Source organism: Cebus imitator, unplaced genomic scaffold, assembly GCF_001604975.1.
Source record: "Cebus imitator isolate Cc_AM_T3 unplaced genomic scaffold, Cebus_imitator-1.0 Scaffold403, whole genome shotgun sequence".
In the NCBI taxonomy this organism is placed as follows: Eukaryota; Metazoa; Chordata; class Mammalia; order Primates; family Cebidae; genus Cebus; species Cebus imitator.
The window spans coordinates 1,474,724-1,490,892 of record NW_016107718.1 but is presented as its reverse complement, the minus strand read 5'-3'; the positions used below and the strand labels follow the sequence as shown (position 1 = coordinate 1,490,892).

At 46.6% G+C, this 16,169-nt stretch overlaps 1 protein-coding gene across 2 annotated transcripts in view; it reads left to right on the top strand.

Annotated features, from left to right (window-relative positions):
- MOB3B (MOB kinase activator 3B) overlaps window positions 1–13,782 on the top strand; it is a 205,727-nt gene extending 191,945 nt beyond the window's left edge. For both annotated transcript variants that reach the window (XM_017508888.2, XM_037731483.1), the window contains exon 4: window positions 12,291–13,782. In XM_017508888.2, the coding sequence (XP_017364377.1) occupies window positions 12,291–12,320 (30 nt within the window). In that variant the 3' untranslated portion in view covers window positions 12,321–13,782. The remainder of the gene's footprint in view (window positions 1–12,290) is intronic.
- The last annotated feature ends 2,387 nt before the right edge of the window (window positions 13,783–16,169 follow it).

Genomic DNA, 16,169 nt, shown 5'->3' with positions numbered 1-16,169 from the left:
GGTTGTATTAAGCAATGGCAAGCTCTGTCCTGTGGTGAATTCAGCTAGGCTGAACGGCTTCTATGGAATCCTTTGTTTTCCCAGGGGAGGTAAATTCTTCCTTTGGGGACCCATGCCCTGAAAGTTCAGAATACCCCCACCAAAAGGACAAACCGTTTGTTCAGAATTTCTTAAATGTCATTAAGAGGTTGACCCATTAAGTTTCTCTCAGAACAAATAAAACTCTGGTGCCTGCAACCTAACCTGGAGTTTCCGGAACTCTCTGCTCCACTGGCCAGTGCCTGCCCTCCCACTCCTGATGGAAGGGCCGCATGACAGAAGCAAATGGGAGAATTCCTTCCCCTGCCCTCCCACATCCAGCCTTTAAGGAGCTGCCCAACCCCACAGTGGAGCACTGGGCCATGCTGAAATCTCTTTGGTTCCTCAAAGCAGGTGGGTGCGCCCAGTCACCCTTTGCTCATCCCAGAACACGGGGCAGCAGAAGCGTCTGCCAGAAACCAATCCAGCTGTGCTGACAAATGCTGGGTGTAAGAGGGAGCGAGCCAGACCCGCGCCAGCTGTGCAGACCTCCATGGGGGCTCTGGAGAAGCTGGGCAAGCAGAGGGAAAAAAAGGAGTGGGGAGCAGCAGCCGAATGTCAGAGATCTCAGTGTCACGTTGAGCAGAATCACAGGTTCCTTTGATCACAGGTAGCCTCACTCTGAGCAAAAGTCAGGTTGGATCCCCTGTCCCATCCGTGCACCAGCGAGGCGGACCAGGGTGGGAAGGACATGGTAGCTGGATCCACAGAGCAAGGCAGGGTGCTAAAAAAGCACAGAGTTGCAGAATGAGGGGGTGGGCTGCGGGGCTCTGGGCAGGGGATCCGGAGAGATGCAGTGACCACAGACGGTTCTGATGAATGCTCCTGCTTTCACGAGGCACTGCGAGGCGGCCACCAGGCGTCCGCAACCCATCTCCTGTGGCTAAATGAGAGAACTTCAAAAATGTGCAGCTCTGTCTTTGTAAGAAACAATGTAAATCAGGAGGCTGAATATGTTTACATAAAGTGACTTATTTTTAATGTTTGTAGGGTTTGGGGAAAAAAAAAGCAGTTTGATCCTTGTATCGGTATGAGTAAATATTCTCCGTGGGTGGCGGGTGTGTGTTTATCTAGCCATACATATGTATGTGTGCACTTGGGAGCCTGCACGTATGTGTACGCATTCACACACACACACCCCTGCCAGCGTGGACACGCCCTCTGTGTCAGTAATGTGGGCTGTTGTTTAGGAACAGAATTAATCAAATAAATATTGTTCTGTGTGGTTTTGGGAAGTCTGGCCTGCCTTGTTTCTATTTTTATTGCGTTTGGCTTATTTGCCACCTACATTCCTAAAAGAGCAGAAAGAACATTTCTAATTCCTGTGTGCTGGTTGGATCCTGTGTATACTTAGAGTTGGAGAAATTTTTAAAAATATTTTTGTAGCCTGGCTGCCCTGGCTGCCCTGCCTGCCTTAGAAGAATTCAGACTTTGGGATGCTAGCAAAGGAAGACAGCAGCCCTGGCTGGGGGCCTCCTGGGAACTGTCCCGCCAGCCGAGTCCCTGCTCCCATGGCCCGTGCTGGTGTGGTACCAACTCAGAGAGACTCAACTGAAACAGCACCTGCCGATATGAACGAAGATATTTTCAGCACAATGTCTTGGAATACAGTGGACTGGTTGGGAGGACAGGTTTTCACGTTTCAACCTTGGCCAGGGTAGTTACTAGTTATGTGACCACGGCCAAGGTATTTAACCTCCGTGACCTCGCTGTAAAATCAGGATGACACCACTCCCCCCATAAGACTGATATCAGGACTGAATGAAACGGTGTCCAGCACGGAGCACAGTGACTGGCACACAGAAAAGGTACAGGGAATGAGAGAAACCACTCCATTCGGAACACAAGACACTTGTGTTAGTTAACTGTGGCTTTCTTATCACTGCCCCATCTTGTTCACTCTCTCCCCTGTGATCTGGCACTGCTTCATTCATTCATTTGCTCATTTCTCAAGTTATTCATACCAATAAAGCCTAGTTCCAAAATAAATTTAAGGTGGCTGATGTCAGCCCCTACTGGAATTCTGGCTCCCAGATGCTATGAAACAGACACAACAACATTACAAAAAAAATAGTTTTTAAAAATGTGTTTTGACCTCATGCGTGAACCTCGCCTAAGGAATCTGCCCTTGACTCCTGGATCCTTCACCCTCCTCTGAAAAGAAGCTTCCAGGCAGGAAGCCCCACCAGCTTCACCACTGCCGAAAAGGCTTTGAGGGCAAGAATAAAGTGTCCTGAGCCTAGCAGGAGGGCGTGGCAGAGAGATTCTCCCCAAGGGCTCCCAGGGATCCCTGACCTGCAGCAGTCCCACCACGGCCTCACAGAAACAGCTGGAGATGGTCCAGGAAAGCAGCCTGAGCAGCCCTGGACTCACCCTCACTCTGCACAGTGGATGCAACTGAGGGCTTCTTAGAAAGTCATGCCCCACGAGGCCCCACCTGTGGGGTTACCTGCCTGTCCACTGGAGTCGGGGTGGGAGGGATCCTTCCCCAGGAGTTGCCAAGGCATTTGGAAAAAGGCCAGTGTTATTTCCTCTAATACATACAGCTATTTGGATTCTAGAAAGCGAAAAGAGAAACACCACGGGAAGTGGGGAGCCAGCCTCGTTTGGACAGCTGTGGTCCCAACAGCGACACAGTGCCCTCCCTGTGCCCGAAGCCAGGCAAGAGCTGGCCTGCTGCCATTCCCACCTTCCACAGTTCCCGCTTTCCCACATGGACTTGGCTGGAGAGTTGTTTGGGATGTTTTGTATTTGCTTGTTTGTTTTTGTTTCTTTTTTTCTCTTCACTCTTTTTCTGGGGATTTCCCTGCAGCAAGCAGCCTGATGTTTTTACTGGGTCTTCCTTGAAGCAAGACACTCCCTTCAAAGCAGAACTGCACCTGCACCCCCTGCCGCCACCCGCCCCACACACCACCGTCTGAAGGAGTGCCGGCTGCCAGGGCAAATTCTTAGCAACCTGCCCTGGGGCCCTGCTGGGTCCTCTTTCTCCCTTTCCTCACACCCAGAGTTCTGTTCCCTTTCTGGGAATTGCTCTATCTCCCATCTACGTGGCTTGTAAGCTTCACCCACACCTAAGCAGGGCTGGGAAAGAGGAACTGGACTGCTCTGGACAAAACAAGGAAATGAGGCTCTCCATGCAGAAGGAACAAGCATGCAAAGATGCAGACGTACACAGAAGCAACGTGCGTGTGAGCATCTACAGCCACAGATGGGAACAAGCGTGCAAAGATGCAGGTATACACAGAAGCAGGGTGCGTGTGAGCATCTACAGCTGCAGACAGGACAAGCGTGCAAAGATGCAGGTATACACAGAAGCAGGGTGCGTGTGAGCATCTACAGCCGCAGACGGGACAAGCGTGCAAAGATGCAGGCATACACAGAAGCAACGTGCATGCAAGCATCTACAGCCGCAGACGGGACAAGCATGCAAAGATGCAGGTATACACAGAAGCAACGTGCGTGCGAGCATCTACAACTGCAGACGGGACAAGCGTGCAAAGATGCAGGCATACACAGAAGCAACGTGCGTGTGAGCCTCTACAGCTGCAGATGGGGGCAAGTGTGCAAAGATGCAGGCATACACAGAAGCAACGTGCATGGGAGCATCTACAGCCGCCGACGGGACAAGCGTGCAAAGATGCAGACATACACAGAAGCAGTGTGCATGTGAGCATCTACAGCCGCAGATGGAACAAGCGTGCAAAGATGCAGGCATACATAGAAGCAACGTGCATGCGAGCATCTACAGCCACAGATGGAACAAGCGTGCAAAGATGCAGGCATACATAGAAGCAACGTGCGTGTGAGCATCTACAGCCACAGACGGAACAAGCGTGCAAAGATGCCGGCATACACAGAAGCAACGTGCGTGCGAGCATCTACAGCCGCAGATGGGGGCAGGAGGCAGATCTAGAAATCCTTGCAAGTCATGGGAAGTTGAGGACTTGATCTGGCAGGAAATGGAGATGCGGGGAAACAGTTTTATTCCTCCCTGGATCTTCAGCAGTACCTTTCCAGACAGTGCTGTGATGACAGCAGCGGGGATTAGAGAGTGGTGCTTCTGGGCCTTGGTGCACGCTGGAATCATGGGGCTGTTACCTCTAGGACCACAAGCAGCATGGTGCCATGAGGAATTCTGAGCCTTTCAAACTGGACAATTCAGAGAGAACAGTGGTTTTGATTTTTTTTGAGTCAGAGTCTGGCTCTGTTGCCCAGGCTAGAGTGCAGTGGCACATTCTTGGCTTAGCACAACCTCGGCCTCCCGAGTTCGAGCAATTCTCCTGCTTCCCGAGTAGCTGGGACTACAGGCATGCGCCATCACGCCCACCTAATTTTTTGTGTATTAGTAGAGACAGGGTTTCATGTTAGCCAGGATGGTTTGGATCACCTGACCTCATGATCCTCCCACCTCAGCCTCCCAAAGTGTTGGGATTACAGGCATGAGCCACCGTGGCCAGCCTTGATCGTCAAATGCCTTAGCACAATACCACTGTCTCTTTGGGTTCTGTTGGGGTTCGGGGGAGCCCTTAGCTCCCCTAAGAGGACGTTTCTCCAAGGTTCTTGGTCTCCTGCTCTCTCAAGAATGAGGGAGGGGACCAGGTGTGCTCACAAAGTAAATACTGGACCCCAAACAGTTGCAGAGGAGTGATTTTATTTAGGTAGAGAAACAGAAAAAAGAAGAAGAGAGAGAACTTCCACGGGAGGGAGGGAGGGGGTCCAAACATGGAGTTTGAAGAGGTGTGGAAGAAGGGGACTTTTAACCTGGGAAGAACCCCCACCTTCTCTAAGTCCCCTGGCCAATGAAAGGAGTTCCTTAGAACTTCTGCTGCAGTGATTGGCTTTTGACCCTTTCCCTCACCCGCAAAAATTAAAACAGAGACCGTTAAATCTCCCGGATGGAGAGAGATGGGAGTGGGGCATGGCGCTGGGAAGTTCTTGCCCTTAAAACTACGCCCCCTGGTGGACCCGGAAAGAGAACACATCCCTCAATTCCACAGCCCCTGAAAGCACACCTGCCCTTGCCTGGGATTCTTTGACAGCAGTATCACCATGCCTCCCATAGTGCCGCAATGCTAGAATAAACCTCACTGAATCCTGTCCCGTCTGCAGTCCGAGATGATTTCACATGGGCCCACACGATGTAGCTGAGAACCCCAGGATCCCTTGCCGATGCCAGCTCATTTTCTTTGGTTTCATCCTCATCGCTCCTCCAGGAAGACTACCCAGTCCAGAGGGACTTGCTTTTGCTCTAAGTGGGTTAGATCTTGAGATAAGGAAATAGCAAAATATTGGTGTGACAGTGAGTGTGGAGAGACGGGCTGAGGGAAGTGAGTGTTGGCAGGAACTGAGGACCCTGATGGGAGGGTGGCGAAGACTTGGCATAGACCTTGCCAGCACAGCTGCTTGGAACGGAGGCAGGAAGGGCAGGGAAAAGCCATGAGAGAGGGAATTTGCAGGATGGTCAAGGCTCTCAATCCACACCCTCCGCAGAAGAAACAAATGAAATATGGCTACAATCTGGAGATTTTTAAGTCTCTAAGAAGTGGAATTTGTGAGATTAAAGGCATCAAGAAAGCCCTCTTTCTGACCTGGCCTCTACCCCCAGAGGGCCTTAACCTTGCTGTGGGGAATGAAACTCTTCCCATTTGGAGGGTTTTGGTGCTGCCCACCCCCAGCCCAGCCAGAAATGTGGCCCCTGCACTTGCGCAGCTGAAGCCACTTTCCCGGCTCTGTCCCTGTCTGCGTGGAGCTGATGGCAGGCCACAGGGCCAAGCTCCAGCTAGGGGCTGGCAGCTGGGACTGAGGCTGCACTGCTGATGAATGGGCCGGGAGGCACTTTGTGAAACGAGCGGCACCCTTTGACAGCCTCTTCCCGTGGACTCTCCGTGTCCCTCACTTGCCTTTTCAGCAATGTCACGTTTGATTTTACCTTTAAAAGGTATTGATGAAGCTGCATTATTGTTGAGCCTCTCCTACATTCTGTTCCATTTCCATTACTTCAGGGTGTGTGTGTGTGTGTGTGTGTGTGTGTGTGTGTGTATCCATGTGCACGGGTGTGCTGGATTAGAGGAGAGCCCTATTTCCTTTAGATACATGAACTCCTCCCTCTAGTAGCCACCATTAAACATCCAATGACTTAAAATAGGCAGTGAAAAGTACACAGTGTCGTGTCAGACGTGGCCCTGAGAGAGGCGCACTTCTCACTACCCTGCTTAAGCCCTCAGCTGTTTAGTGCTGGCTGTCCTGGGGCAGGAGTTTCTGGCATCGAGTGGTCTCCGCTCCTTCCACGCAGAGCCTTCTGTCTCCTCGCGCCCTCTTTCTCCCTTGATTATTTTTTGTTTTGAGTATTTCTTCCTCCCCCTTTCTCCCTCTTGTGTCTCAGAATCAGCAGGAAGCTGATGATTAAAAGAAGACACGGGTTTGGAAACGCTGCTATGGCCACTCTTCTACCCCTTATATATTTTACGACAGAAACAAGAAGCCTCACTCCTTGTCTTTTAATCCTCTCTCAAGCAGAGTAATGAAAACAGTGTTTGCTTGTTTTTGCTTTTGAGTCCACTAATTCTTGATTCTTACACTGACTAGCTGTGTGAACTTGGGCAAGTTAGTTGAAATCTCGGAGCCTCTTTTTCCTTATCTGTAAATTAGAAAAAGTAATGCCTACTTCACAGAGCTGTGAGAATGTGCACAAAGTCTAAGTGCTTTCATCATCGTAGGTATGCAATCCGTGTTTCCTTCCACCTCTCATTTTACTTGGGTCCGCAGACCTAATAAGTGTTCCTCTTCCTTGGATTTCAGTTTAATTAAATATTTTTTAAGCACCTAGTATGTGCCAGGTCTTGAGCACCAGGGTCCACGCAAATGCAAGGTAGGGTTCCTCTTTTCGAGAGCAGCCTGGTGCTGAAACCAGGAATGTGATAAACAGTCACAGAACAGCGTGAAAGCTGCCATTGGCACTGAGGGAATCTGGAAGAGGAGCACCTAGGATTTTTGGGGGACAGGGTGGGAGGATAGAAGGTGTCCCTAAGGAGCTGAGCACTAGTCAAGAGCATTACAGGGTGTTGGCCACGGAAGAAGGGTATTCTGGGAAGAGAGGAGCATGTGTATGGAAATTGCTGTGCCTTCCATGGAAGAGAAGGAGCATCGGGCACTGATGGGGGATGAGGTTGAGTGCCTGAAAAGAGTCCAGATTAGGAAGAACATTGTTACAGTAGAGACGTGGTTTGAAAATTATCAAAAGCCATTAAAGGAGTTTAGGAGGACCATAAGAGGATTTTACCTGCAGCACGCCAAGCCTGCTCTAAGAAATCCTGGTGTTTCTTGTGTGTTTTCTTGTTTTGTTCTGTTTTGAGATGGAGTCTTGCTTTGTTGCCCAGGCTGGAGCACAATGGTGCAGTCTTGGCTCACTGCAACCTCCGCCTCCTGGGTTCAAGGGATTCTCCTGCCTCAGCCTCCCAAGTAGCTGGGATTACAGGTGCCCACCTCCATGCCTGGCTAACTTTTATATTTTTTTAGTAGAGGCGGAGTTTCACCTGTTGGCCAGGCTGGTCTTGAGCTCCTGACCTCGTGATCTGCCTGCCTCAACCTCTCAAAGAGCTAGGATTACAGGTGTGAGCCAGCAGAAATTACCACCCGGCAGAAATCCTTGTTTTCAGAAACTGCCCCATTGGAATCGAAGTCAGAGAGCCCACAGGCCAGCAGTCCTGGTTCTGCCACTAATTAGTTTTGTCACATTAGGGAAGTCACTTACTCTCTGATGGTCTGAGTTGCCACATCTCTGAAATTAAACTGTTGGAGTAGGTGACACCCATGTTTCCTCCCAGCTGTAACAGCAGCCTGTGACTCTGTGACGATATCACTGCGTTTTAGAGCCTGTTTCATAATTCCTAGAGTTAATTTATTTAAATTGCTATGCAAGCATGACGTCTGACACCTGGTAAACATCAAGTGTTCTTTCTATGTTCCGCGTGAAAACTAGATTACTGAAATGTGTGATGACGCAGTGCAGTAAACTGAGAGTGTTGATTTCGTCATAGTCTTGGCTAAGCCGGAGAGTATTTGTGTGACTTGGAATAAGTCATTTTACTTCCCTGGATCACTATTCCCTACCCTCCACTAACTGCCAGTTATAAAAATGGGTACACTGAGAGGCTGGGGTAAGATTTGACTCTTAGAGTTCACGGAAGTTTGTTCAATGGCTATCAAAAACTTCTTGCAATTGCTAACAAGTACATAAAGAAGATTTAAACTTAAAAAGTGTTTGGATCAGAACAAAAAAAAATTGCGTAACTTATGTAAAAGACAGGCTGATTCCATCCACCCCCACCATCCCCACAAAAACTAGGCAAATGTCATTTTAACTTCATTTCTAAAACGAAATATGATTTCAGTTTGGAGTCTCTGCCTACTTTCCTTTTTGTTGTTTTTTAAATAACTGGATCTTGTTTTCTTAGGGAAAAATTCATGCATATCAGAAATATCTAAAAATTCAGACTATGCAATGGACAAAAATATTAGAAATAGAAAACATACATAATTTTATTCACTTGAAGATAAATTTATCATGTTGGACCCATATTTTGTTTATATTTTTCCCAAAATAACTGGATCAAACCATATATCCTGTTATGCAATGAACAAAATATCCATCATACATTAACATACAACAAAATGTGAAGGTTCTTCTCAGATTTAGGCAAAAATGAAATGATGAGTTCCAATGTGATGTCATGCCAATGTGTGCAAGAAAGGAGCTGAAAATTGTATCTTAAAGGATGTCAAAATTTGCCAGGCAGAGAAGGGCAGAAAACATTTACCAGATATAAGAAAGAAACCACTAGAAACTGGCCAGTTGGAGACCTGGAGAAGTCTAGTTGGCCTGGCTGGTGTGGTGAGTGGGAGGAAATTCAGCAGGAGGTGAGCAGGGGGTGGTGGGACCCCTTTCTTTGCCAGGCTTCAGAGGATGGAATTTGTTTTGCTGACAGTGGAGAATAAGGGACTTCATAGAATCAATTACTGCTTTATTTTAAAACAAATGAAACTGACCACAACCAAGATTCTACTTTACTCCTCTGCTAAGAACACATTTTGAAAAATTCGGGTGTTTTAAAAAATCTTTATAGACGAGCCAAGCACAGTCTCCAGGAACTTTCTCAGAAGATTCTCATCACCTCTGTGGAAGCCTTTTAATGCACGTTTTGGAGTTCTTTAGTGACCTGCCTTAATTCATAGGGCATTCAGTAATTCCAGCAATGGCAAATTCATCGTAAAGAGCACCCCGGGTAGAAGTTGTTTTGGCCACACTCTCGGAGAGGAAGGAATGTGTTTGGCTCTGCTGGCTGCCTGCGGGAGGGCTCTGATGAAGAAAGCGATGGAACCTAGCCTTGGCCATTTGTTTATTTAAACGAGCTGTTTTTTAAACAGCTCATTGGCTCCACCCAGTGGACAAGTGCTAGAAAACTGCTGTCGGAGCCTGTTGCGGCGCTTGGAAAGATGGATCCAACTCAAATGTCTTTCCTGCTGTTTCTGATTTGCTATTTCAACCATTCATTCCCTTTACGAATTTAAGTGGCATCCCAGGAAACGGTTTTTATCCTGCATCTCAGTGTCCTTGAATAAGTCCCTGTCCTCTCTGAAACTTATTCTGCTGCTTAAAAAAAAAAAAAAACAAACTCTTCCATAGTTCTAGTGTGCATAGTCTCTCAGAGGTGTAATTGCTCCAGTATTTGCCCATTATATCTGTCATTCAAACTGGCATCAGCCTGGATAAAGAAAAAATATCTGTGGCATTTTGAAAATGTATGAATGACTGCAAACACCTATAATTATATGTGTCAATATATGTCAGTATTATCCAATCGTGTATTCGTAAGACTATCTTTGAGACGTTAACCTACAATTGCATGGTGTAGTAGAAAGAGCAAGGCTTTGCACTGAGATAGACCTGAGTTTAAACTCTAGGCCTGCAACCTTCTATATGACCTGGTAAGTACTCTCCTTCCCTGAGCGTTTTTCCTCATCAATACAGTAAGATGGCAAATCTTATTTCACAAAGTATAATATCTGAAGAGCACTAGACACCGAGACGGGCCAACAGCAGGCTTCTGTTTAACAAAAACAGCTGTTCCTGTTGAACAGTCTGCACCTTATCCCTTTACCTTGAGCAAATAGCTTCTGCTCTGAAACTGGGATTCTTCCTCTGTCCAGTGGAGTTCATAGTTCCTTGTCTTCGAGTTATACAAATCCAATGGTATAACCACTCCAAAGCACCTGGCACCTTATAGGTACTTAACAGTTGCTAGCTTCTTTCTTTCCAAAAGTACTGACCTGTTGCAGATAAGTAAGTTATAAAGCTAAATTTGTGTTTATCCCATGAACACACTTTCTCCCCCCTTCACTTTCTGTCCCTGTCTTCTCTCTCAGACACACACATGCATGCACGTGTTGCATCCCCATCTTATTTCTCCCATCTCTTTCATCAAAAGTTAGGCCAAAAGCCAGGTGCAGTGGTTCATGCCTGTAATCCCAGCACTTTGGGAGGCCAAGGTGGGTGGATTGCTTGAGCTCAGGAGTCTGAGACCAACCAGGGCAACGTGGTGAAACCTCATCTATGCAACAAACTTCAAAAGTAGCCAGGCATGGTGGTGTGCACCTATAGTCCCCAAACTACTCAGGAGGCTGAGGTGGGTGGATAGCTTGAACCTGAGTGGTTGAGGCTGCAGTGAGCTGTTGCCACTGCACTCAAGCCTGGGCCAGAGCAAGACCCTGTCAAAAAAATTAAAAATTAAAAAAAATTATATATACACGTATATATGTAACTGCCTGTATTTAATAATTATAGAGATGCAAAAGTGCCTAGATTCTGCCCTGTCTGTTATTTCTTTAGCCAGCACATTTGTGTGGTTTTCGAATACAAAGCTTCTCCGAACACCTGGGCACCCCCATGCTCAGGCTCCTTTTTCCCGATGTTTCCTATTATATAAGGTGTAGCAGTCCAGGGCAGTGCGCAAGAGATGTGGCAGCTGCAGCCGGCTTTGCGGCAGGTGGAACTTGGAAGGAGATCATTCATCTAATTAAAATGACATTCAACTTGTCTTCCCAAGATGCTAAATGGCACAGGGCTCATTACTAGCCTGCTCCTCAGACCATCCTTGGAGATGAAAGAGGCGCCACTACCCTGGCACAGTGCCAGCGGCAAGGGATACAAAGATGAAAGCACATGGGGTGATTCAATGAGTGCTTCTTTTTCCTGGCATTTAGTAGCTCTCAGTCTAGCAGGGCCAACAGATATGCCCAGAGCCCCAGCACACACACACGGACACACACACACACATAGACACACACACACACACACGTACAAATCCATACACTGCATAGAAGAATCAATGTGTGCACAGGAGGAGAGAGTGGCTACCTCCACAGCAAGTGGTGCAGGAGTGTGGAAAGTTCTCCCGACAGGTAGAAGTCACCTTACCTGAGTTGGAGAAACGAATGGCAATTTGATAAGTGAAGAGGGGCGGGCGCAGGATGTGGTAGGAGCATGGGACTCAACCTGTGCAGAGCCCCAGGGAAAGAGAAAGGATGGCTCATTCGGGATCCATAAATACCTGCAAGAGCCAGGCAGGTGATGCAGGTGGTGCTTGTCGACACTTGGGTGTATCATTCATTTCTATTTTTAAAAATGTCCTCCTTCCAGCTTTTCTTGACTTATACCTACTTAAGTTATCCATTATTTCTTCATCTTTGATTGAAACTTAGCTCAAGAGAAATCTTTCCCTACTCGAAGAAAACTAGCAGTCCAAATCCATTTACTGAATCAGTTCGTAAGTGACACATGGCTCCTCTGGGGGAGTCAGGTGGAAGTGGCAGGGACTGGGACAAACTGGAGAGCAAGTGCTCCTGCTGAAGAGGGCAGCCATTCTTCAACTCCAGCTGTTCAGAAGCTCCCAATCTTGCAATTTCTAAGAAAAAGCAAGCAACGTGGATTTTGATAAGAGAGTCAAATTTTTACACAGTGCCTTAATGAAAAGAAAAAAAAAAAAAAGTCTGCAGACCAAACGGAACACATCCTCATGCTAAGCCTTAGTCATGGACTGTGCTTGAGACCTCTCATTTATAGGCTCCAGAGATTCCAAGAGCATTTTCAGGATCCTTCATCAAATCGTTGCTCTGCTTATAGTTTCTCCTAATCATCCTTTCCCCTTGCTTTCCAGAAAGAGATGACGAGCAGGATGTGTCACTGATGTTCCACCTCACCCTCTGGAAGAAAGGAAAGCGGTTTCCTCCTGGAGCCCTGCATGGGCAGGAAGTGGACAACCCTGGCTGAAATGACACACCTACTTCCAGGAGCTGCAGAGGTGGAGGCAAGCGGTGACTCCTGAGAGACGTTCCCCACTCACTTTGTGTGCCGTTAACCTTCTGAGTGCTGCTAGCCCAGACCCGTGGACCAGGCAGACCACAACATGGAAGAAGGACCAGCCCTTTGACCCTTCTGGCTGGAAGATATCCGAGAGGAAGCCTCTGCACTTCCACACATGGCATCGTTCTGCCTATGACCTGCCGCCTAAGCTTTACTGGAATTCAGGTTTTGAGACTGGGATGCTTGTTTGTATTTTTCCACTTATCTGTCTTGTCAGCTGGCCAACTTCTCTGTGATTGGTTTTCTAAGTGCCGGGTGAATTTTGGACCTCTGGATGTGCAGCGAGTTTTTATGCAATAAGCCTTCCTTGCAGGTCTCTGAGAGCTCCTGCTCTGATGCTGTGATTTAACACTGTGCAGGACCGTGGAGCTCAGAGAGACCTGAACCCCCACCCCCGACACCCGCCTACTCTCCCTGCCATAGCTTCCATAGCATTTCCCTAATAAGTAGTTTTATCAGGGACACGCCATGGGGTGGCTCGTCTCTGCCCCAAACAGGGTCTTCACATTCTAACTCCAGGGAAGAGACTGGTTACTAGCATAAAGCTGACAAGTTACCAGGTCACCTGATCAGAATGTATTTTTTATAACCACCATCATTCCTTGCCTCTTCACTTGAAGAGATTCTTTCCTGTTTCCCAGAAGAGGGAAATAAAAGTCCTAAATGACTGAGAATGATCAGCAGGAGCTTTGGGCACAATTACTACAGCGTTTGTTCTTTATTAAAGGGCAGGGAGCCGCAGCTGTCTCTACGTAACACTAACATTTCAGTGAAAAAACAAAAGTACAATTGGTTATTTGGTACATGTAGATTTAACACCCAGACGGCTGACTGGTAACCTTCCCCACTGGCCTTCTGAGCATTTAAACCCAGCCCATGTTCTCTCCCCACTCCATGCCCTCCCCTCCTCTGCCATGTTATGTTATGGCACAAAATTAATTTCCGCCCCTGTGATTGTGCCACGGTTGTCAAGGTGACAGTGGAGCCGGAGCTAACTTCCTTCTTTCATCCTTTCCAATTTTTCTGTTCCAGAAGACAGTCAGAATAATGCATTCTGTACTACGTCCTGCCTTTGGAAACCTAAATGAGTTTTCGTTGATGAAATGTTGCCTTCTCTGATTCATTCAAAAAACTGTGGTGGTTCTGACTACCTGTGATGAGGGGGTCATAATGCTTCCAGTGATCCTTTGAATTTAGCAAAATGTTTGCTGGTGGAGGGAAGTAGATAAGAATGTATTAGTGTATGTTAATGTAATAACAATTAAACAATAACTAAACAACTCTGATTTTGTTTTATTATACATGTGTTAAAGCCTTCTGTGGCTGCCGCAAAAGCCTAGAATCATGAAATCTTTGTCCAGGCTGAGAAAGGCTGCCTCTGTGGGCACAGTGGCATTCGCTGTTGCCCTAACCAAGCCGGCTGAACCTTGCTTTGTGTCTCGTAAAGGTCATCTCATGGAATCCAATTGCTGCAACCTCACCATGTTGCTGTGCCCTGGTCAAGAATAAACATACTTTTCTCCCCCTTCCTAAGTAATTTGGAGAGGACAAGATAGGCCACGTTTTTTCCCCACATCACTTTTGGCTGAAAGAATATCTGACCATCATAGAGATCCAGGAACAGCAACAAGAGCCCCTAATTCCCGGCCTGTGCAATATGCAGTTACCAGATGGGAATGCAGAGCAGTGGGACAGAGAGGTGGCTCTGGAACCCAGGACCTGGAGGGACGCTGCAGCAGTGCACCACGGAACGCCACAGGATTTTTGCATTAAAAAAGTTGAATATGTTCCTGCATTTCAGCAAGGTATAATCAAGCAGGAGGCTGGAATCTGGAGACCTCTGTGATTCATTCTTTTTAAGGTTATTTTCTATTAATTGTGCAAATGAAATTTCCACTCAATTTAAAAATCCAAATGTCTTTAAGCTTCTTGGAACAGTTTTATCCTGCTTATATTGTTAATTGCACTAATCAACTCTTCTAGGGTAAATTCTGGCAAACTACTCTTTTTTTTTTTTAATTACAGAATGTTCCCATTCCCACAGAACTTTGGCAAATTCTGAAGAGAATCTCTGCAGTCAATTTTTATCGCCTTGGCTTGGCTGCATCTAACTGTTCATCTCTGTTATAAATGGAGCTTCAGCCCTCTGAGCCAGAAACTGACAACTCCCCTTCTTCTTCCTAACCTGGCCTCCTCTCCTTTTTCTACATTTTTTTTTTTTTTGAGATGGAATCTTGCTATGTGACCAGGCTGTATGTGACCAGGCTGGAGTGCAGTGGCATGATCTTGGCACACTGCAACCTCCACCTCCCAGGTTCAAGGGATTCCCTGCCTCAGCCATCCGAGTAGCTGGGAGTACAGGCACTTGCCACCATGCCAGGTAGTCTTCTGTATTTTAGTAGAGATGGGGTTTCACCATGATGGCGAGGATGGTCTCAATCTCCTGACCTCGTGATCCACCTGCCTTGGCCTCCCAAAGTACAGGCGTGAGCCATCTGCCTGGTCTCTACTTTTGTTTTAATTTTGGAAAATTTTAAAGTAAAAGTTTCAAAGTTGCAAGATTATAGTGAGTACCCTTATGTCCTTCAGTGCATCAGTTAACATTTTGCCTTGTTTTCCTTTCTTCCTTTTTTTTAAGAGAACGGGTCTCTCCCTATGTTACCCCAGCTGGCCTTGAACCCCTTGCCTCAAGCAATCCTTCCACCTTAGCTCCTGAGCAGCCAGGACTCTGGCTTGTGCCACCACGCCTGCCTCTCATTTTCTTTCTCACTGTAAATACACATTCTTATTCTTGAATCATCTGAAAATAAGTTGCAGGCATCATGAAAATATAAAATACTTCATCATGTTCTTCCTTTTAATAAGAACATTGTCCTATAAATCTGCAATATTTTCACACCCATGAAATTGAACACTGCTACCGTATAAATCGAATATGTGATCCATATTCAAAATTCTCCAGTTGTCCTCAAAATATTCTTTATAGCTGTTTGTTTTATTATCCAGGATCCAATCAAGAATTATATGTATTTGTCATTCTCTTTTGTTTCCTTTAATTGATTAGAGTTCCCCTTTCGTGTGTGTCTGAGTGGTGGGGTGGTGTTTGTGTATGGTGTTTGGTGGGGGTGTGTGTGTGATATGTCTTTCGATAACACATTATTAAAGCGTTCAGGCAAGTTTGTGGCATGTCCCACAGCCTAGACTTTTTTACTTATTGTTGCCTCATTATGAGATACAGGTTAAATTTTTTTTCCAAGACTACTACATATGTGATGTTGTTTCCTTCCTAACGCTTCCCATCAGGAGGCACATAATGTCTACTTGTCTCTTTTCTGATATTAAGACTGATCAGGTGTTGTCTGCCTGATCCAATCATTTTCAAGTTCCATAATTATTAAGCTCTGAAATTCAGTACACGTACATTTATAGAGCATGAGGCTGTGCATACATACATTGATTTCTTAATGTTCTCAAGGAGGTCAAGGATCCCCAAAATATGATGACCATTGCAGTCAAATGATATAGCAGTAGCAAAGAATTCATCCCTTTCCATGTAACAGGAGGGAGGAGAAGAAGGAAGTTTCCATGTGCAGGCAATACGTGACCGCGTGGGCAGGTGGGAATTTGTACGGTCCCTGTAGCCAGAGGTGAAATATTCAACCCTTTTACTTTT